At 42.2% G+C, this 22,159-nt stretch overlaps 1 protein-coding gene across 5 annotated transcripts in view; it reads left to right on the top strand.

Moving 5' to 3' along the window:
- Positions 1 to 22,159, top strand: part of SIL1 (SIL1 nucleotide exchange factor) — a 179,685-nt gene that overhangs the window by 63,215 nt on the left and 94,311 nt on the right. For all 5 annotated transcript variants that reach the window (XM_033927650.1, XM_033927648.1, XM_033927647.1 and 2 more), the window contains one exon: positions 21,899 to 22,019. In XM_033927650.1, coding sequence (XP_033783541.1) covers positions 21,899 to 22,019 — 121 coding nt within the window. The remainder of the gene's footprint in view (positions 1 to 21,898; positions 22,020 to 22,159) is intronic.

Below are 22,159 nucleotides of genomic sequence, written 5' to 3'. Positions count from 1 at the left end.
GAGCAGCCATAGCCCAGACTTTATGGGCTGTTACATGACCCTGGAGTATCAACCCAGCATGGGTATACATGAAGAAGATATAGTCTACCAGCCAAGTGCCTTGTTAACAGGCAGTTCAAGTCTATTAGGGTCAAATGACACAAAGAGCTGGGAGGATCCTCTATGAGGTTTAGTGCACTCTAAATTGAATGCCAGAGCATGCTTGTAGTCCAAGGTGTGAAGTGCTGCCTCACCAGGATGGAAATGCAGATTTGGCAAAATAATAGATCGGTTGAGGTGAAATTCGGAGACAACTTTGGGTAGGAATTTTGGATGAGTTTGAAGCGCTACTCTGTTGTAGTAGAATCTTGTATAGGGAGGATCCGACCCAAAGGCTTGAAGTTCATTCACTTGGTGTGCAGAGGTGAGGGTAATGTGGGAAATGACTTTCCAAGTGAGAAGTTTGAGAAAGCAAGATGTAAGCAGTTCAAAGGGAAACAGTGCACTTAGTTGTGGCCATACCAGGTGCCATGGATGATGTCACTCACATGCTTGTCCTCGGAGAATTCCTGTTTTACATAGCTTTTTTACACAAGAAAAGGAATGCATTAAGTCTGTGCTTCCAAGATGATATTTTTAAATGACATCAGTTCCTGATCTATAGTCTTAACTTTTCTGTTGTTCTTTTACCTTCTTTTTCTAACTAGTTTCTTCATTACATCTTAGTCTCCTTCCTGAAAGTTAAATGCCTTTCCTTCAGTTACTAAGTCAAATTTGATCATGTTATGGTCTCTGTTGCCAAGTGACTCCGGCACTATCATACCTAACACCAAATCCTGCATTCCCCCAAGGACTAGGTGTTTAATAGCTGTCCCTGAACCAGCTGCTCCATGAAGCAGTTATTTATTCCATCTAGAATCTTAACCTTACTAGAATGACGGTCATTGACTTTTCATTGCTGTTTTCTTCACCTTCACAGAAACAATTTCTGTTCATAAAGATTACAAATTGCGTTTTGTTTTCTGCAGAACTCTTTTCTGTTTGTTGAGGACTCTCTATAACCATAGTATCGCCATTCTACCAATTTGGTGCATCCTCTTTGCCTATTACACCCACAGTGTTTACCTCTTTATTCAGTGCTATATATTCAAATTCTCTCATCTTATTTTTTAAAATTTGTAGCATTTGTATAGAGACTTTTTATTATTCCATTATATTTATTAACTTCTATTTCGCCTTAACCTTGCAGTTCTAGGTGAATTACAATAAGAAAAATTAAACTGGACATTTCCAGAGAATTCACAATTTAAAACATAAAAACAGCTATGGATGACCATAGCTTAATATATTTCCTAAATAACAAGGTTTATATCTCCTTTTGGAAAATGTTATCATCTGATACAGTAAATAAGATTCTAATAATATCTGTGTCTAATTTTGTTGCCTGAAAAGATTTTTTAATTTCTTTATCCATTTGATTTTTTTTTTTTTGGGGGGGGGGGTGATTACGTAAATGGGTTCTGAACTCTCCTTTACCTTTCTACTCTTTTTATAACAAAACAATCATTCAGATAAATTGGAGCAAATCCATACAAAACTTTAAATAGCAAGCAATACAATTTAAATAAAATTCATGCTTGCACGGGAAGCAATGTGTTTTTAAATAAGCAGAAGATATATGATCATATTTATTCAAGAAGAAAATCAATCTTATTGCCGTATTTTGTTTGGTCTGTAATCTACCATGTCCTGTATCATTGATACAGGACATGGTAGATACAAAATGTTAAAGTAATCCTCCATTCTCAGAATTAGAGACTGCACTAAAAGATGATAAATGATTTTTGAATTTACATGCTGCTTAGCAGTTGATAGGGATAATTTGTAGTTTTTCAACTCTGTGTATTCTTTACTTACAGGCAGCTGGGCTACTTTTGGGTTTTTTGCTACCTCTCTGTAGTAGCCTAATGATTAGTGCATTAGTCTAAGAATTAGGGGAGCTGGTTTTGATTTCTCCTGCAGTGACTCTGGGCAAGTCACTTAACTCTCCATTGCCTCAGGTACAAAACAAGTACCTGTATATAATATGTAAACCACTTTGATTGTATCCACAGAAAGATGGTATATCAAATCCCATTCCTTTTCCTTCTTTCAGGAATTAACTTCCTGTTTTGAATGCACTCCTGAGTGATTGTCGACTTTCCTTCTCGTTCTAGTTTAAAGGGCAAATTCTATAAACAATGTCCCAATTGTAGGCAGTGGTAGGCATCCTACCGCTGTCTAACCAACCAATCGGGATGCTCGTTTTCTCTAGCACTCCAGGCTTAGGCATGCCCTGTCCTGGCCTGTTACTGTGGCCTAAAGGAATTCTCCTCTTGAGTAAACTGCTAAACTTTCCCTTTTATATCACAGTACATTGAGCTTAATCATTCACCAGGGTTACTGATCTAGCTCACCACTGAGCCTCTAAAGAATATTGCTGGCTCAATGAAAGGCAAGCCTCCTTGACTTATGTCCCTCCTTGGTGTTAAGACTAGAGAGTTGCGCGGGGATAGAAATCCCACCCATCTCCACCTGACCCTGTGAGGAATCCCCTCCATCCCTGCCCGACCCCTGCGAGGAATCCCCTCTATCCCCACGAGGAATCTCCTCTGTCCCCATCCATCCCCCATAAAAGTTACCTGTCCCCATAAAAGCGGCAATTACTTCTGACAGTTTTGATTTTTTTTTTTTTTTTTTAAGTCTTAGTTTATTTAAATCAACAATAAAATACAATAGAAACAAATAACAGTGAACAGAAATAAAAGATGCGTACATAACCGGAAAGAATTAGAATAGATGTTAGGTCATGTGACTGTAGGGTTGACCATTTCTTGTTAAAAGAAATAAGAGATGGATTTTTGGCCATATAAAGCTCATATCTGTAGAGCAAACAAATCTGGTTCCACCATCTGGCATAGGTAACTTGTGAGAGGTCCTTCCAAGATCTACAAATGGTTTTTAATGCAGCAATGCGTAAAGAATCAAACAATACAGCATCAAAATCATTTAAAGCAGAATTGAGAGAGAGACTTTCAGGACAATGGTTGCATAACAAAAATGTACCAAAACTGAACTGGAAACCCCAAAACAAATTCAGCAAGTACTTCATTTTCTACTAAACACAATTGGTGGCATAACCATGAGAGGAGGCTGGGCCTCCCCCTTTGAGCTTAGCCCCCCTCAAAATGAACATCTCCCTTGTTGTAGCTGGTGGGACATTTTGGTTTTCTATCATCTTGGTCCCAGTTTCTGCTTTTGTCTATCTTCTACTAATTCTCTTTCCAGGCCTTGGGATTCCCCGGTTCCATCCCTGCGGCAGTCCCGTGAGCCTGGGGGGGATTCCTACGGCAGTCCAGCGGGACCCGTGGGATTCCCACAATCCCCAGTCCCGTGCAGACCTCTAGTTAAGACCCCTAACTGAGCTAAGAGTCAGCACCTGTGCTCGGGCAGAAAAGGTTTACTTTCATCCACACATCCACACAAAAATATACTCTTGGATTTCAGTTCCCTGTTTTCCAACTCATATCTTCACTTAATTGAGAAACTTCAGACATATTCTCACATTCACTCTATTCAACAGACAATTCTGACTCAGCAAAGCTCTCTTAGGTTCAGATAACATTTCTTCTTCTAAGCTATTCCATGACTGGCTTAGCCCATGATAAGCATTATCTGCCTGAGTTTGCCTGCATAGTCCTGCTGTGTCCCTGGAATCAGTTTTCCTCCTTGCAGTCACAGAGTGCAGCATGTCATGCTTGAGATTGTGAATGAACTGGCTGTGTAACGCCAGCACTAGACATAGCAGTGATTCTCATTGGCTGTCCATGAGATGCTGAATTAACTTTCTAACTATGTTCATCCCACCCCCTCTGTATGCTGTACTAGCAGCAGTGGGTGTAAAACCTGTCTTTGGATATTGGTTAGCAGGGCGCTTCTTTAAGGGCAAATAAGCACCTGATCAGGACTATTTCTGTCCCCTGAAACCTTGCCTTAGGGTCTTCCTTGCTGGCTTTCTTCACTGTGGCAGGGCTGGCTATTGGTGACAAACTGTGTTTGGGTATTGCTCCTTTTCTCAGCCACACTATTTATTAACAAAACTAAAGCCCTCTTTCCTGCCCCACATTCTCATCCATGAGTAGATACTCCAGAACTCTGCCTACTTCTGTGGGCATGCACCTAGAACAGGGAATGCCACTCTTGGGGATTCAAATCCATTCAGCTAATTGCACTTCTGGTGATCGACTCATTAAGTACATGACATTCCTAGCTCTTCCTGCTTGGGCAAGTATCTCTAGAGACACATTCTTAATTTGAAACGATACAGGGTTCCCTTAAGGGTAGGTCATTGTTACAAGGTTGCTTCTTGACTCAAAGATGCCTTTCATCCAGGTCTGCCATTATAGCTTTCAGAGATTGAACTCTTATTCTGAGTGCAAGGAACTCTTTGTACAGTTTTCACATACCACCTCTTTGCTGGTAGTCACACAGGTGACTTTCAGTGCAAAAGACCAGCTAGCTCTTCCTGTAACAATCCCCCCCCCCTCGCTGCTGGACTGCTGTCTGCATCTTAATTTTGTTGAGTGGTTCGGTATTTAAGATTTCTAAGCAGTAGTGTAGCCAGACAACTGATCTAGGATGGGCCTAAGACCAAAGTGAAAACTGAGCATGTGCGGGAGCCTGTGGATGGCAATGGCAGCTTGGGAATAGTACTGGCTACTGCTCAAAATGTAAACTCATTCAGCAGAGAGGAGGTCTTCAGATGGGGCTTGGAGACCCCACCTGGCTGAATAAAGGAAAATAAATTTTGGGTGGCCTGAGCCCAAAGTGGGTGGCGCCAGACCCACCTGTGGCTGCACCATTGTTTCTAAGGAAGAAGGATATTCAAACTAATACCAATAGCTGCCCCTCTGCCATTCCTGAGATAGTGTACTTTGTGTGCTATAGGGGAAAGAGAAGAGGGTATTCATTTGAGTATTGCCAGCAGTGTTTTCACATTTCTTTGGTGGCCAGCTATTCTCTGCATTACACAGAGGCCCAGTTTCTCAAAACTTTAACGCAGTCGCTAAACGATTTCTGATGGTTTAGTTTGCACGCACGGCTTATCTCAGCCTTTAGCGAGCTTTCTAGCAGTCTCTGACCCTGCCATGCAAATGGGCTCTTCAATATTGAAATGAGCACTCTGGTAGATTCTTCAAGAGCGGCATCGGCTACAGTGACAGCACTGTTAAAAAGTGCATCTTGTGGCATGTGTTTTGATTGCATTATAGCCCCCTTTGACAGTGGGACTGATACTGTCTCTTCCGTCGCCAACCATCACCCCCCAGCAGCAGGAGAGATGCTCAATATCCTGGGATGCACTGGGGAGGGGTCTGAGGCTCTGATTGGGCCAGGTGGTTTAAGGCCTCTCCTATGGGTGGGGCCTTATGCGTCTGGGCCAATCAGAGCCTTAGGCCCTTCCCCGGATGTATTCAGATGAAAAAAAGGTAAGGGGAGGTTGTCGGAGGTACAGGGAGGGAGTTTGCATGGTGGTGGGAGAGTGTGGGCAACTCTCCCGCAGCCAAGGGGAGTTGGGAGGGTGTTGGTTGGGTGGAGAGACTGGACATCTCTCCTGCTGCAGGCAGACGGGTGGAGAACTGTTTGTTGGCTGGGAGAGATTGAGCATCTCTCCTGCTGCTGAGAGGAGTTGGGGGTGTTGGCAGCATGAGACATTGGGCATCTCTCCCACTGTTGTGTTGGTGTTTTTTTCTTCATTTATTCTGCGCATGCAAGTTTAGCAAGTCTTTGCTACTCTTCACCAACCTCATTTGCATGAGCGTTTTTTGGAAAATGACTTTCTTTTTTACAGTTGCTATTATAATAGCTGTGATTAGCAGCCCGTTGATTTTTTTTTTTTAGCGTGTTTTAAAAAAAATCTAGCCCAGAGGGTCTCTTCTGTGAAATTTTTTTTCACACAGAGGGTGGTGGACACATGGAACACCCTTCCGGAAGCCGTGATAGGAAATAACACAGTACAGGGTTTCAAGGAAGACCTGGATAGGTTCCTGGAGGACAAAGGGATTGAGGGGTACAGATAAGAGCAGTGGAAGGTTTAGAGATAAGTGTAGAGGTAGGTATAAAATTAGTCAGGGACTGCTGCTCAGGCAATATGCCTGATGGGCCGCTGCGTGAGCGGACCGCTGGGCAGGATGGACCTCTGGTCTGCCCCGGCGGAGGCGACTACTTATGTTCTTATGTACTTATGTTCTTATGTTCTGCCAGTTCCAGGCCTGAATTCTTTTTAAATGACTGTGAAAGCAGCTTTGCGGTTGGGGTCAATGAACCTCCTACATATAATCTCTACCTTCCATTTTTGTACCCCTCACCGTACAGCACTGCTTCTTTAGGTTGGCCCTCAAATATTTTTGAACAAATAGCAGTTTGGTTCTGGTGAATTGTTTCATTTTCTGAGAATTATTATGCTATTAAAGAGAAAGGGAGGTAGTTCCTCTATAATGTGTGCAAAATTGATACTTGTTAATGCACAAAGCACTATTCACATAATTCATGCTATTACAGATTTATTACAAAATGTGCACTATCTTTGCAATTACAGGAAGCCTCATCCTTCAGTTTAGGAACTGTGGGAAATCTCTGTGCCCAAGAAACGATGGTGTGCCATAAATTTGAGTTGCATTGTGTTCTTAACTAACTTTTATTGAATTTTATCAACCAAATACAATCCTCTGATTTAATTTACTTTGTACTTATTTTCAGCTTGCACGGTGATGTTTTTTCAGACTCTGCTTGATGAATTTTGTCTGCAATATCCCACAGCCAAAAGAGATTGCCTTTAAATTTGTTAGAATAGCCAAGACCAGAGACCTACAGGAGTCCAGAATGATGGTGTTTTCTGGATTATTACTTTTGGGTTGTTTTCAGAATGTTATTTTAAAAATCCTTTAAACCAATTAGGATGTCTTCAAGCATTCTTATTGTCTGCTTGCAGATACCTACCCTACAAGAAAGGTAGGGTGAGGCTGAACACAGAAGCTGTTCTACCAAGTGAAAGTAATTTTGAGTCATACTGTGAAGAAAAGGAGGAGAAAATGAATTTGTTCAAACTTCGATTATTTCTCTGCTGCCCTGCTGTTTTAAATCTCTCTTTTTTACCTTTCAAAGATACTCAGTTATGCTAGAAATGCTCAATAATTTTTCTGGAGAGTATAGCAGAAGGGTCCATCAGATCTGTCTGTTGCTGGATGATGGGGTGTACACGTGTATGTCTTTTTTACCTGGTTTTGCTCCCCTTCTAGGGTTAAAGCAAAAACCTGGTACATGGTGAAGGAAGCACGAATACACATTGGGTTTTAGTGATGAATTGCTTCAGGGGTTCTGCAGAAAGAAGTGGCATCATGAAGGCCAGAAGGGGAAGGAGGATTTTTTTTCCTCCAAAAAAACTAATTACAAGAATATGATCCCAAAAGCTGAGAGAAATGGTATGGTGGCCATGTTAGTCCGCTCTTCAAGCATCACCTGCAACTACTACATATGAACTTCTAATATCATGACAACTCAGATGTAATCCTTAGCAACTCAAAGAAATGTACAATCTACTCCCTAAATACTTCTAATCTCCGGACAAACCATTTGTAATCTGCCTTGAACCGCAAGGTAATGGCGGAATAGAAATCCCTAATGTAATGTAATATGTAGAAGTAAAACAAAAACATATTTGGACTAACTTAATGTCATTTATGATTAGCTTTTGAAGGAAACCCCGTCTTCCTCAGATCAGAAAATCTGAGAGAACAATCCAGAGGGGAAAAAAATCTTTCACATAAGGAAAATAGTAAATTATTTAGCCCACATCTTGGGATCGTACTAGAAAACCAGGTTTGAGACTCAGAAAAAATCAAGGAAAATACAACAACAAGGGTCAGTACTCTTATTTCTCCGATACTCAGAAACTTTACTAAGTAACATTATCCTGAAGAACAGGCTTATCCAAAAGAAATGTGTCTAAATGGGGAGGGTCTGTAAAAATTTATCTACGAGGGTAGTTTGAAAAGTTTGATAAAGAAGGAAGTTAAACAACATAGTCTCCATCGAGGGCTACATACGTAGGTCTGGATTCTCTAAACGGCGCCATTGTCAGAGGCTGCTAATTGCGTGTCAATCACGCGACAACACCATTTAAAGAATTGCGCCTCCAGCAAAGGTAGGCACCGGAAATGTAGGCCAAGGATTTCAAGGCTTACCTTTTATGTGAATTGTGCTTCTGAAGGCGCCTACCAGCGTTAGCCATGCCTGCAGTGGTGTTAGGCACTGGTAGGCATCTCTGGAGGCACGATTCTGGCGCTGTTGGTTTATGCGCCAGTAGGCGCCTTGAAATTATATTTAAGTACCGTTTGAAATGGCATTTCCCTCTTAACTTGGACATTAGTAGGACACTGTTTATCGAATTTCCAGTTTTTCATATTGTAGGAAAAATAACTTATGAAAAAGCTGGAAACTCGTTGGTTTAAGTGTATAGCCCTCGATGGAGACTACGTTGTTTAACTTACTTCTTTACCAAACTTTTCAAACCACCCTTTTATTTCCATAGGTGATCAGACACCTATATCTATTTCCATAGGGAAATCTAAGGGAACAAGTGGCTCCTACACTTAAAACTTTAAGCTTCAGCTGTAGGAATTGCTTCCTATAAAGCTGTGTTTGTCTGGCCATGTCTGGAAATACAGTAATTTGTTGACCATATAAAGGAACATTCTTAAAAAAATACAATTTCAGAACAGCATTTCTTCCGTCTCAAGAGTGAAATTTCACCAATAAAATGACACATTTGGTAATTAAGTCCTGGGATGATTCCAAAAGCTGGAATACATCTATATCAATAGAAATGATCTAATCTAAAGTACCATCTTCTTTGGGAACTCTGGAAGTTTTTGTAATATATTTATTTTATTTATTCAATTTTCTATACTCTTCTCCCAGGGGAGTTCAGAACAATTTACATGAATTTATTCAGATATTCAAGCATTTTTCCCTGTCTGTCCCGGCAGGCTCACAATCTATCCAATGTTCCTGGGGCAAAGGGGGATCAGGCAACCTACCCAGGGCCACAAGGAGCAGAATATATTCTCAACTGTTAACAGTTCTGGGTGAAGATATTGTAAAACTTCCCTCAAATACATTTTCAATAGTTCAAGAGGAGTCAAACAATAAGTTATTGAGAAATTCAATATCCTGAGGTTTCTAATTCGAAAACAATCCTCCATTAACTCCAGCTGAGAATGTAATGCACGACTATCTGTAACTGCAGAAACAGCTGTTGGTTGCAAAGTAGAAGTAGTAATGGAATAGTGTGTTCAGTCTTTTTAACAACTAACCATATATTTTGTAATGAAATGAATTTGTCTTTAGAAGAAACTCCTTCATGATCCAAATCAGAAACCTTCTGGACTGCAGATGCCCCACCCAATATTATTATATTTGAAACTGAATAGGAAGTTTTAGCTCCTTTTGTGGGAGTATTACCTCCATTAAGAAATGTTTTACCTGGTTGAGGAGGTGGAGTACATTCAGCGTGCGAGGTCCGGTGGGGTTGAGGTTTCAGATTGTTTGTGGGGTCTGAGAAGCTGTCCAAAGACACAGGCAGTCCAGTTTCCAGGCTTGCTTGAAGCAAAAGTTATCCTAGTAAGCTAACTGCAGTTTCAGTACAGGCAGCTCCTAGCAACCACATGGCACAGTGAGTACAACGCTGACAGCCTTAAAACTGAAATTGGGGAAAAAGGAGTCTATAAAATTGGGGTTTGGGGGAGGTTCTAGGGAAATAGCCAGGGTCCCCTACTCTAAAAGTATAAAATTGCTAAAATTTGACCCTTAGTGTAGCTCCATGGACCGTTTTTGGTGCTAAAATTGCTACCACAGTGGCCATCTTGCATTTCCCAATTTTTAGATAAGTCTCTATCTGCCTCAAAACACCTCAATTTAGCTTAAAATCAGGTGGGATGTATTTCTTAGGCCAGGATACTTTGGATTCATGCCTGATTTGTGCTGGATGGTGGTCCAAGTATCATCTGTTTTCCACGTGCCACACGGCACGTGAGGAGGGAGGGAGCCTCCTCTAGTTCCCTTGGGAGGTGTAAGTTTCTAAATGATTCGTTCCAGGGCAAAAGGCCTAACTGGAGCAGGGAAAAGGTGCTCATGCATCCCTGGCATAGAGCAGCTGCACACCTGCCACAAAACCACAGAAAGGGGCACAGGAGCAACTATAGGGGCCCTCTGGGCGTCCTGGACAAGGTTTCCCCCTCAGAATTCATTAATATAATGTATAAACATAAGAATAGCCTTACTGGGTCAGACCAATGGTCCATCAAGCCCAGTAGTCCGTTCTCATGGTGGTCAATCCAGGTCACTAGTACCTGGCCAAAACTCAAAGAGTAGCAATATTCCATGCTACCGTTTGAGGGCAAGCAATTTTTCACAATCCGCATGCTTTTTAACAACTTTGAACAGTTTAGTGTGAAACCTATTTGAACAACAGCAGCCGTATGGAACCCTCGGGAGTTGCAACGATGCGGGCACTGGAGGTCACTCTTCCTAAGAGCGCAAGTTCACCTCAACAGGGCCTTGTGCATGAGATAGAGGTTCAGTCGGATTCATATCACCTTGGACCTTGGTTACTCCTACCAGTGGTGGATGGTAGAACAAAATCTTACTTGGAGGTCTCCCTTTCCAGCCTCCTTCCCATCAAAATCTTATAAGCACAGATACTTTGATGCTAGGATGGGGAACTCATCTGGAAGATCTCCACACTGAGGGAGTATGGTCTCCCCACAAACAGACCCTCCATATCAATTTTCTGGCGCTACAAGCATTCTTAAAACATTTCAGGACCGTCTTTTTTAACAGGTAGTCCTTGTCCATATGGACAACCAGGTCGTGATGTTCTGTTGAACAAGCAAGGAAGCATGGGATCTTATCCCCTCTGAATGGAGTTGTAGATGCTGCTGATTCTTATGCTAAACCCAGTTGACAAGAATTGTTGAAGAATCAAGTTATATTCCAGTGGTCTGTACTTTTGGGGGTTTTTTTGGCCTTGATCCCTGATGCAGGCATTTATGCCTAAACACAGCCTGTGTTGGGTCAACTAATAAGAGAACTCTACTGTCCCATTCTGTGAGGCTCTTGGTGCTTTGTCTTATTTGTTGTGTACTTCAATTCCCTCTCTTCATTGTTTTACCCTCTTCTAGAGACATGATCCTGGAGCTTTTCGAGTTCCACATGTGAAAATATTATTCCTGTTTGTCCTTGGAGAAAGCAAAGATACTTAAATGTAGCAGGTGTTCTCTGAGGACAGCAGGCATATATTCTCCTAGCAGGCTCATCTCTCTTTGTTGACCTCTTAGCTTTGTTACTGGTCCTGTAAGTTGATGTAGAGCTGGAGGGCACCTGCACACACATCGTATGGACACTGCCTAAAGATTTAAAGTCACAGTGCACTTGATAGTGTCCATACTGGATCCATACTGTGGATGATGTCACCTGCATATGAGAATATATGTTTGTTTTTAGTGCATTTTGTATGTTATTTTGTTCCTCGCCTAAATTTGTGGATAGGCGGGTTGTAAATAATTTTAAATAAATATGCTTGTTGTCCTCAGAGAACACCTGCTACAGGTAAGTATCTTAACTCCATATGCCTTCACATACCCTTTGTCTAAGCCACAGTTCTTCAACCGCCGGTCCGCGGACCGGTGCTGGTCCGCAGAAAATTCCTGCCGGTCCGCACAGGGCCGGCGAGATGGACGCTGTTAAATTTCCTGCCCTGGTGGTGTTCGGGGAAATCTTCTGTTCCTCCCAGCCTCGGGCGATCAAGACAGGCTGCTGACATCGGGCATTCCCTCTGAGTCTCGCCTATGCGGAAACAGGAAGTTGAAACAAAATAGGCGGGACTCGGAGAGGGAAGGTCCCGACGTCGGCAGCCTGTCTTGATCGCTGCCCCTGCTGAGTCACCGAAGAGGGCCGCGGGGAAGCGGCAAGTAGAAGGGAGATGGTCAGCGTGCGCGGTAGGGGGCAGCGTGTGGATTGGGGCCATCAGCAGCGTCTGTGCTGAGAGTCTGCCCACGTGCAGGATGCGGCGGATAGGGGCCTCCGGCTCGTCTTGGGCGGCAGGGCCTGTGGTACAAAGCTGTTTTTGCCGGCTTGGGGGGGGGGGCGCAAATGTGCAGGGAGCCTTCAACAGTGGCTGTCTCCTCTCCTAGTAGCTCTGTACTTACCAGGGCAGTGATTCACTTTGGCAACTTCCCCTTCTTCAGAGGCAGCAACGACCCAAGGCTGCCTAAGGAAATCACTGCGGCAGGCAAGTACTGAGAGCTGCTGGAAGGAGAGGAAGCCACTGTTGGAGGCTGGGAAGCTGGGAAGCTGATGGATAAAGGGAGAGCTGCTACTGCACCTGAAGGTAGAAAGAGAGATGCTGCTGGGAGGGGAAGAGGGAAAGGGATGGGAAGAGAGCTACTGTTGGATAGGGGGGAGGAGGGAAGGGAGAAGGAAAAAAGGAAGGAAACAGCTGGCAGGGAGATTAGAGGAGGGAAAGGGGAGAGACAGGAATGAGAAAGTAGAGAGAGATTGATGCTGGAAAGGGGGTCAGCAGAGAAATGAGAGAGGGATAAATATGCTAGATCTGGTGTAGGAGAGATAAAAATGAAGAAAGCAGTGAAGCTGGAATGAATGATGTAAAAAGGAGAGAGGAGGCACAGGCTGGATGGAAAGGAGAGAGGGGCATAGAAAGAAGTCAGATACATATGGAAGGAGGAGAGGCCAGACAGTGGATGGAACGGGCAGACGCTGGAAGGAAGAGTGGAAAGAAGATGAAAGCAGAGACCACAAAAGGTAGAAAAAAATCATTTTATTTCTATTTTGTCATAACAATATATCAGATTTGAAATATATATCCTGCTAGAGACATAACTGGGGACTGCAAAGCCTAACACTATTCCTATCATGTGTGACTGCAGTATTCTGTTAGCATGATATTTCTGTGTAGCATTCTGTAATAATTTGGCTTGTTCAGTTTTTTTTGATAGTAGAGGGGATATATGTGAAGGGGAGGGGAGACAGGGGTTTTGTTGGTCCTTGCTCTGAATATTTATATTTATAAAATGACAATTGTACAGAATATTGTTTCTTTTTATACTTTAATAAAATACGTTCAATATAAAATCATAACTGAGGCTTGTGCAGATGGGATCAGATGGTTTGTGGGGACCGAGCTTGCGGAGACGGGCGAAAATGTATTTTTTTTATTTCGGTCTTAGTAGTTTGCCGGTCCACAAAATAATTCTTTTATTTCTGCCGGTCCACGGGTGTAAAAAGGTTGAAGAACACTGGTCTAGGCAACCCAGATTAGCTCTGTTTCTAAAAAGTGCAGCGACTGACCTATCAATGTTGGTAAAAAGTGGAATTTCTTGTGAATGACTTTCATGTCTGCTCTGCAAGGAGTTTAGATAGATCTCTGAGGTAAACAGATATGTTTTGATATACTGTTTTTGATTGTAACTTGCCATGTTTTCAGCTTGGATTTGAAAGGTGGGCAATTTTTACATTACATTACATTACATTAGTGACTTCTATTCCGCCTGTACCTTGCAGTTGTAGGCGGATTACATTTGAAGATAACTGGACATTAACAGGAATTTACAAATTAGCGATTGGATACATAGGAGAGGTTTTAGAACAAAAGAGGATAGGTAGAAATTTGAGGAATACCTTTAGGGGAGTTGCGGTTGAGGGGGAAGGTTACAGGTTAGAGTCATTGAGGGGGAGTTACAAGAACGGAGGAGTCGACGGGAGAATTGCAAAGAAGGGAGGGTTGAGAAGGCTGGATATATTTTTTGAATAGCAAAGTTTTGATTTCTTTTCGAAAAGATTTAAAGTCAATTGTTGCTGTCAGCAGGTTGGAGATGGAGGGGTCCAGTTTTGCTGCCTGCGTTGCTAGGAGGCCATCATACATCTTCTTCTTGTGCTGAGTGCCCTTGAGTGGTGGTTAGGAGAAAAGGAACTAGGATCTCCTAGGTCTGGGAGAAAGGTTTCTAATTAGGCGATTGATTAGGTAGGTGGGAACAATTCCGTTTATTGCTTTGAATAATAGATAATATAATTTGAATTGAATTCGTGCTCGTAACGGTAGCCAGTGGGAGTCAATGTAGGCATTGGTGATGTGGTCAAATTTTCCAAGAGAATAGATCAGCCTGAGAGCTGTATTTTGAATGGACTGTAATTGATTTATCGAGTTTGTGGGGCAAGGTAGATAGAGGATATTACAGTAATCCACTAGTCCTAGGACAAGTGATTGAACTATGATTCTGTAATGCTCTTTGTCGAAAAATTTTCTTATTTTTCATAGGTTGCGCATGGTGAAGAATGCTTTTTGAGTCGTTTTGTTGATTTGGGTCTGCATTGTGCAGCATCTGTCTAATGTCACTCCAAGTATTTTGAGAGAGGCCTGTAAGGGGTATTTGGTGGCATTTATTTCTAATTCTGTTATGGATTGGGTTTTGACCTTTTCAAGTAGTAGAAAATTTGTTTTGTCCGAGTTCAACTTCAGTTTGTGGTCCAGCATCCATTTTTCCACTGCTTCCAGTGTTGCTTTCAGGTTATAGGTTGAGGTGAGATCTAGGGAGTTGAAGGGAAAGAGTATGGTAATGTCATCTGTGTAGCTGAATGATATTACATTTAAGGTATCTTGAGTGGTACCAAGGGAGGCTAGGAAGAGGTTGAAGAGCATGGGCGACAGTGGTGACCCTTGTGGTACTCCACAGGGGTTAGACCAGGGGTCAAATTTGAGATCGTTTGACTTTACTCTGTATGTTCTTATCTGAAGGAATCCTTGGAACCAGTTATAATCCCCGCCTGAGATCCCTATGGTGTCTAGTATCTGCAGAAGTATGGTGTGGTCTACTAGATCAAATGCAGCGGAGAGATCGAGTTGAATTAACAACATCCTTTTTCCTTTACTAAGGTGTTGTCGAGCTGTGTCAAGTAAGGTTGCTAGTAGTGTCTCTGTGCTGTGGTTGGTTCTGAATCCAGATTGAGAGGGGTGAAGTAGGTTATGGTATTCTAGGTAATTGGTGAGGTATTGAGCAACTAGACCTTCAATTAATTTAACGTATAGTGGGATTGAGGCGATAGGTCTATAGTTGGAGGGGGTGTCTATTGGGCCTTTGAGGTCTTTCAATAGTGGGGAGATTATAATCTCGCCTAGTTCTTGTGGGAATTGACCCTCTTTGAGTGTGGTATGAATCCATTGCATGAGGCTGACTCTAAATTTAGGAGTGGCGTTTGAGAGACAGTTATTTAGATCGCATGATGCTTTGCTGTATTTTTTTGTAGAGTCGGTCAAGGTCGGTCCATTGAACTGGTGGGAAGGTGGTCCAGGTCCTGTCGGCTATTGTGGCTTCTTCAATAGGTGGGTTTGTTGTTATCTCATCGAGGTAAGTTGGTGAGTTGTTGAAGGTGATTCTAATTGTGGTGATTTTGCTTTTGTAGTAGTCTGCTAGTTGGGAGGCTGTAGGTGGGTGATGTCCTTGAGTGGCTAGGAATGGTTTAGTGTCAGTGAGGTTCTTTACTAGGTTGAAGAGTGTTTTTGTGTCTGGGGCTGCAGTTCCAACTAGTTTGGAGTAGTAATCTTTTCATTTTTCTTAAGTTTAAGCTTGTATTGTTTGATTAGATTTCTCCATGCTACTTTGGTTTGTACTTGGTTCTGTTTTTTCCAGATTCTTTCGAGTTGTCTGCAGTACCTTTTTAGTTGGAGAAGTTCGGTGTCAAACCATTTGTCGGATGGCCTGAAAATTCTGATTTTTGGTTTTTCTGGTGCTAACTCATTTAGTGTTGTTTCGCTTAAGGTATGCCAGTGGCTAATGAATTCTTTAGGGTCTACGGAGTCGATTGTGGGGTCTGTTTTGTCCCAGAATGTGTTGGGATCTATTTTTGGGCGGGTTTTGAAGGAGATTTTGTGGGGTTTGGTTTTTTTGTTGATTTGTGCCCAGTTGATATTGAAGGTATATTTGTAGTGGTCTGACCAGAGGGAGGGATGCCAGACTCCATTGGAGATGTGGATGTCTGGAGTGTGGGAGTTTTGGGTCATGTATGCAGCTATATCAAGTTGGTGGCCTTTTTCGTGCGTAGGTTGGGGGTTAAGGATTTGATAGGATAGAGCATTGAGGTAGGTGAGTAAATCGTCTACTTGATTAGAAGTATGGTCTTCAAGGTGTAGGTTAACACCCAGAGACCCAGTGTTGTAATATTACAACATCACATTTAAGGCTACAAAATAAACCCTCCCCCATTTTTTTTCTTTTTAAAACTTCATGTACATTACTAATAGAACCTATTGTTCAGTTCTGCAACACCATTGGATGGTTGAATGTGTAAATAGGTCTGTTTATCTGGCCATGAAGTCATACAACCCTGTTGCCTGCTTTGGAGTATATCATCTTGTTGTTTTGGACGGGATACATCAGGACTAAAGTAAGTAAAAAGCTTGAAATATTTTTTTATGTGATCATTAATATGTGTAGATCATGCAGATTTTATGACATCATTGAATATACTGATTTTAAGAGATTTAGAGCTGGTTATTTCTATGTTGTAATTTTACAACAGTGGGTCAAAGTGATAGCAAGGTTTTGTCTGCACTCCCCTGAGACCCAGTGTTGTAATATTACAACATCACATTTAAGGCTACAAAATAAACCCTCCCCCATTTTTTTTCTTTTTAAAACTTCATGTACATTACTAATAGAACCTATTGTTCAGTTCTGCAACACCATTGGATGGTTGAATGTGTAAATAGGTCTGTTTATCTGGCCATGAAGTCATACAACCCTGTTGCCTGCTTTGGAGTAATGATGTCCATTCCCTCTGCACACCACTGGAGTACTTTCAGAAGTTTGTGACAGAAGATATGATCAACGCTCTGGCAGATAACACAAATCAGTACAGTTTTCAGAAGAAAGGATCATCTATAAACACAAACACAAAGGAAATAGAGCAAATGATTGGCATGTATCTGAAGATGGGTCTTGTCCAAATGCCTGGAGTCCGTATGTACTGGGAAGCAGACACAAGATACAGTCCTGTCGCTGATGTAATGTCACGAAACAGATTCCAGTCTCTGTTGACATCATTACATTTTGTGAACAATCTAACCGTGTCTGAGATGGAACAAAAAAGTGACAAACTCTGGAAACTCAGACCATGGCTTGATGCTTTCAGAGAGAAATGCCTAAAAGTGGTCCCTGAAGAACATAACTCTGTTGATGAAATGATGATCCCTTTCAGGGGGAAATTCAGCAGCATCAAACAGTACATGCGTGGCAAGCCAAACCCATGGGGGTTCAAGCTGTGGGCAAGGACTGGAATCTCTGGTATACTTTGTGATTTTGATGTGTACCAAGGCAGTGTGAATGGAATACGGGCAAGATCTGAACTTGGACTATCAGGGGATGTTGTGATGAAACTTGCTTCCACACTTCCACATAGTCACAACTACAAGATCTATGCAGACAACTTTTTCACCAGCATCCCATTGATAGTTAGGCTGCTGGATTGTGGAATTCATTACACAGGAACAGCCAGACAAGTGCGCCTTCCAAACTGTAATCTTGAGGATGAGAAAAGCTTGAAGAAAAAGGGAAGAGGAAGCTTTGATGTCAGAGTGGAGTCAAATCACAACATTTGTGCTGTGAAATGGTTTGACAACAGACAGGTTACACTTGTGTCTTCCTTTGCTGGCCCACAACCAGTGGAGAAGATTCAACGCTGGGACAAAACTGCCAAAAGATTTGTTGAAGTTGAGAGGCCTTATATCGTGGCTGCCTATAACAAATTCATGGGCGGAGTGGATTTGTTAGACTCATTTGCAGCAAAATACAAGTTTCCACTGAAGTCCTACCGCTGGTACCTTTACATCTTCTGGCACACCATTAACCTAGCTGTGATCAATGCTTGGCTCCTGTACAAAAGGGACTGCAAAGCTTTGGATATCCCAAAGAAACAGATGCTAAACAGGAGAATGTTTCAGGCCCAGTTGGCATCTTCTCTTATCCTGATCGGAACGGCTGGGTCAGTGTCAAAGCGAGGGCGACCATCTGCAAGCCCAGTTTCATCAAGAGGGGGCACCTTGACTTCCCAAAAGAGGCAGTTTACAGATGATGGAGGTTCTTCAGCTGCCATGACAGCCAAAAAGTCAAATGCACACCCTCCAAAGGAAGTTTGCAAGGACATGATTGGACATTTTCCCATCAAAGCCGATAGAGGACGGTGCCGACACTGTGCAAAAGGCTATACCAACACACTTTGCAGGAAGTGCAATGTTCGCCTGTGCTTTTCAGAGCAAAATAACTGTTTTTGGAACTACCATAACTGAATAAATGAACAAATAAAACATGCACATATAGGGCTCGATTCACAAAACCGTGCTATGAAGATAGCACAAGTGCTATTTCATAGCGTGGCCGTTTTTACCCGTATTTGCGCTAACATGAAATTTTTTGTGCAAAAACACGAAATTTCTTGATTACCGCTGATAGAAGTCAATGGGCGCTTCACAGGGAAAAATTTGCGTTTTTATATGATACTCATTTTTTGTATTAAATTGATAATAAAAATTACTTTTTTCTTTATTATACTATTGTTGTTGTGTATATACATAAACTTAGGTGGGTCTTTATAAGCTGTAAAGTACAAATAAACTTTTAATTATTCCTTACATGTGTTCAGAGAGAGAGTGACACTATTGAAATTCTGCTACCTTACAGGCCCAGCGTTGCAATTTTACAACATCCTCCCCAAAAGTTACTAAAATGTCAAAATAAAAAAAAAAAACACTGATTAGGGATCACAAGCCTCCTATAACAACATGTGAACGTTCGAAAACATTTTTTTACGTTTTTTTCTATATTTGGGTCTCTGGGGGTTAATGTCTCCAAGGAGCAGGTTATGAGTTGAGGTAAGAGAGTTCTGGAAGATGAAATCTTCGAGTTTGTGTTTTGATGCGTTCCATTTTCCTGGTGTAATGTAGCAGAGAAGGCAAGTCATGGTATTTGTAAGTGTATCATCGGATATTTGGCAGGCTAGAAGGTCCATGTGGGGGGAGGAGTAATTATCTAGGACTATTAGGTTAAAGTTGTTTTTTTACTATAATGGCGAGTCCTCCCCCTCGTTTGTTTTGTCGACAGACTAGCTCTAGTTTGTATCCTCTGGGACAGAATTCGGTTATGCATGGGTCAGAGTCAGAGGTTAGCCAGGTTTCGGCTAGGAAGAGGCAACCTAGTTGATCTTTAACTAACCAGTTCTTGATAAGGTCAGCCTTAGGGCTGATAGATCTTATGTTCATGTATGCACAGGCTATTGAGGTGTATTTTGTGAGAGGAGTAGAAATAATCTTTGGGTGGAGGAGGTTTCTTGGAGAGGTCCGAGGTTTTTTTGTTGACGTCTTGAATTTAGGAGGTGGCTTTTTACCCCCGATGGGGGGGATGCTTTCATGGGTAACCAATGGACAGGGTATCAGATTTCTGGGAAGGAGAAGTTTTCTGGATGGTTGGACTTGTCTGTAGGTTGCTGACACTATTGGGATTGGAGATATTTGGTATCCTGCTGTTTTCTAGTTAGTTAGGAGAAGGGAGAACAGAAGGAGGACATGTATGAGACTAGAGGTGCGGGTTGCCATTGCGATTTTCTTAGCTGGTGGTAATGTGAAAGAATGTATTTTAACTCTCGTTCTTGCTGGGCTGGAGTTATAACTATATTAGCTTGTGGTTGTTATAGCAGTATTAGATTGAGGCTATTGTGCAGGTTAGAGATGTACCTTACCTCTAGTTCCTGCTGGGTTGGAGCTGTAGTATTGATCACTTGTGGGTAGAGTGCAGGTCAAAGAATTTTTTTTTTTTTTTTGGGATCAGCGATTGACTGACTCTTCAGAGCAACTCTTCACAATGTCGCTTTGCAAAGGCGCGTGCTAAGGTGCACGCGCCTTTGCCGGCGCTCCGAACGGCTATGCATCGTTGGAGCGAGTTTCTTATGAAGTTTACCCTGGCTCAGGAGCTGAAGTGTCCAGTAGTCTACAGAAGACACGAAGAGGGAATAATGAGTCAAAGAGAAATAAATGAACTTGTAACGCCCATGATATTTCCTGCCACTTAGCTTAGTGCTACAAACAGTGCACATGCCTTTACCTTTGCAATTGTATTTAAAAAAAGAGAGGTATTGGGAATAAACACTACTATATCAGGCTGGAAACCATTATTTATTTATTCATTCAGTTTTCTATACCATTCTCCCAAGGGAGCTCAGAACGGTTTACATGGATTTATTCAGGTACTCAAGCATTTTTCCCTGTCTGTCCAGGTGCCCTCACAATCTATCTGGGGATTAAGTGACCTGCCCAGGGTCACAAGGAGCAGCGTGGGCTTGAACCCACAACCTCAGGGTGCTGAGGCTGTCGCTTTAACCACTGCGCCACACTCCCTCCCCTCCCCCCTCCCCTCTTGAGAGTTGTAATCCCACACAAAATAAGAAGTAGTGGCATCAGCTTCTCGAATGAAACTCTCCCTGGTGTTTTGTAATCTCTTTCATGTTAGAAAAGGAAAAAAGGACTGATTGCTGTATTGTGTTGTAACATGGCTCTTATTTAGGTAGAAGAGTGGCCTAATGGTTAATGCAGTGACCTGAGAACCTGGGTTCGATTCGCACTGCAGCATCTTGTGACTGAGCAAGTCATTTAACCGTCCACTTCCCTTGGGACAAAATAAGTACTTGTATATAATAAAGAAACCACTTGGATTGTAACCATGGAAAAGCAGTACAACAAATCACCGAACACTTCTCTCTTTTCTCGTTCCCAATTCCTCCCCCCCTCCCCCCCCCCCCGAAATCCTAATCAAACCGTATTTTGCAATTTGGGACATATCTTCTAATATGCCCCTCTGAAAACTCCTAAACTGTATATTGCAATTTTTCGATGTATGTTTGTAATTCGCAACCTTTTCCTAACAGAGCCTCTCGAAAATATCTTAGTGTACTGTACACTTTATACTTTTGCATTCTTAAAGTTGATGTACTCTGTATTTTCCTCTAACTATCTGCATATTGTAACTCGCTGAATGTCCAGCTCTCTTGAATGTAAACCGCCTAGAAGTTGCAAGATTGTGGCGGTATAGAAAAATAAAGTTATTATTATTATTATTCACTGAGAAGGTACATTTTAGGTCATGACATGATAGGGGAGCAGAATAGGAGTCAAAAAGCATGGCAATGCTTAATAGGATATGAGAGGACAAGACCTCATACAACATGGGGTGGTGATGTTATGAGTTTGGTCTGACATTGCGCTAACTAGTAGAGCCTGACGGTACAGACAGGAGCAGGGCAGGCAGAATGAACATACGTGCTAGGTATGAATGACTGGCAAAGTGTGGAAGTTTCAGCAATGAGAGTGCACGAGAGCATGTGGCATGGTGAGATAGTATATAACAGCGCCTGATAATATGTGGTATGGAATGTATAGCAGGGATTTTATTGAAAGGAAATGGCCCCAGATTCAGCCCTGACTTGATTGTAATTCCAGGTGAGGTACATTTGCCTCCTTTATGTGTCCTGGCAGCAGCCTTAACATCCTTCAGTGCGCGTGGAGCATGAATAGATGCTCTGCTCATAGCATTTATCTTCATTTCTACCTGCACTGACAACCCGGCAATTGCTTCGAGGTTCTCAAGGGTTGGGCTGCTCTTGGCCTGTCTAGATGATCTCACCCTCCTTTGGGAAAGTATAACTCTTTCTGTGCGCTGGATGTCTTGAAAGGCAGGATTCAGATCAACTCTAACCCTTTGTTTTTTAGGTCAGGCTGTACCTGCGGGCTTACATATGCGATTAAATCTTCAGACTGGAAAGAATGAGGCCAAAATCCCAGATTCTGAAAATGAAAAGAATGGCATGACGTACAAGAAAAAAGACAGAAGGTAATGCTGGAAATGGCATTTTACGACTTCAGACTCTTTTTCTCATTGACATCCCATTCAGTGCAACTAGGTATTGCTCAGACAGCCTTAGTCACGTTCCTGTGGCAAATTGTCCCATTTGAATACAGGATATTGTGCAT

The sequence above is a fragment of the Geotrypetes seraphini genome, chromosome 18, assembly GCF_902459505.1.
Source record: "Geotrypetes seraphini chromosome 18, aGeoSer1.1, whole genome shotgun sequence".
NCBI classification, from domain to species: Eukaryota; Metazoa; Chordata; class Amphibia; order Gymnophiona; family Dermophiidae; genus Geotrypetes; species Geotrypetes seraphini.
Note: the sequence above shows the minus strand (reverse complement) of the source record. Positions and strands in the feature narration are given on the sequence as shown.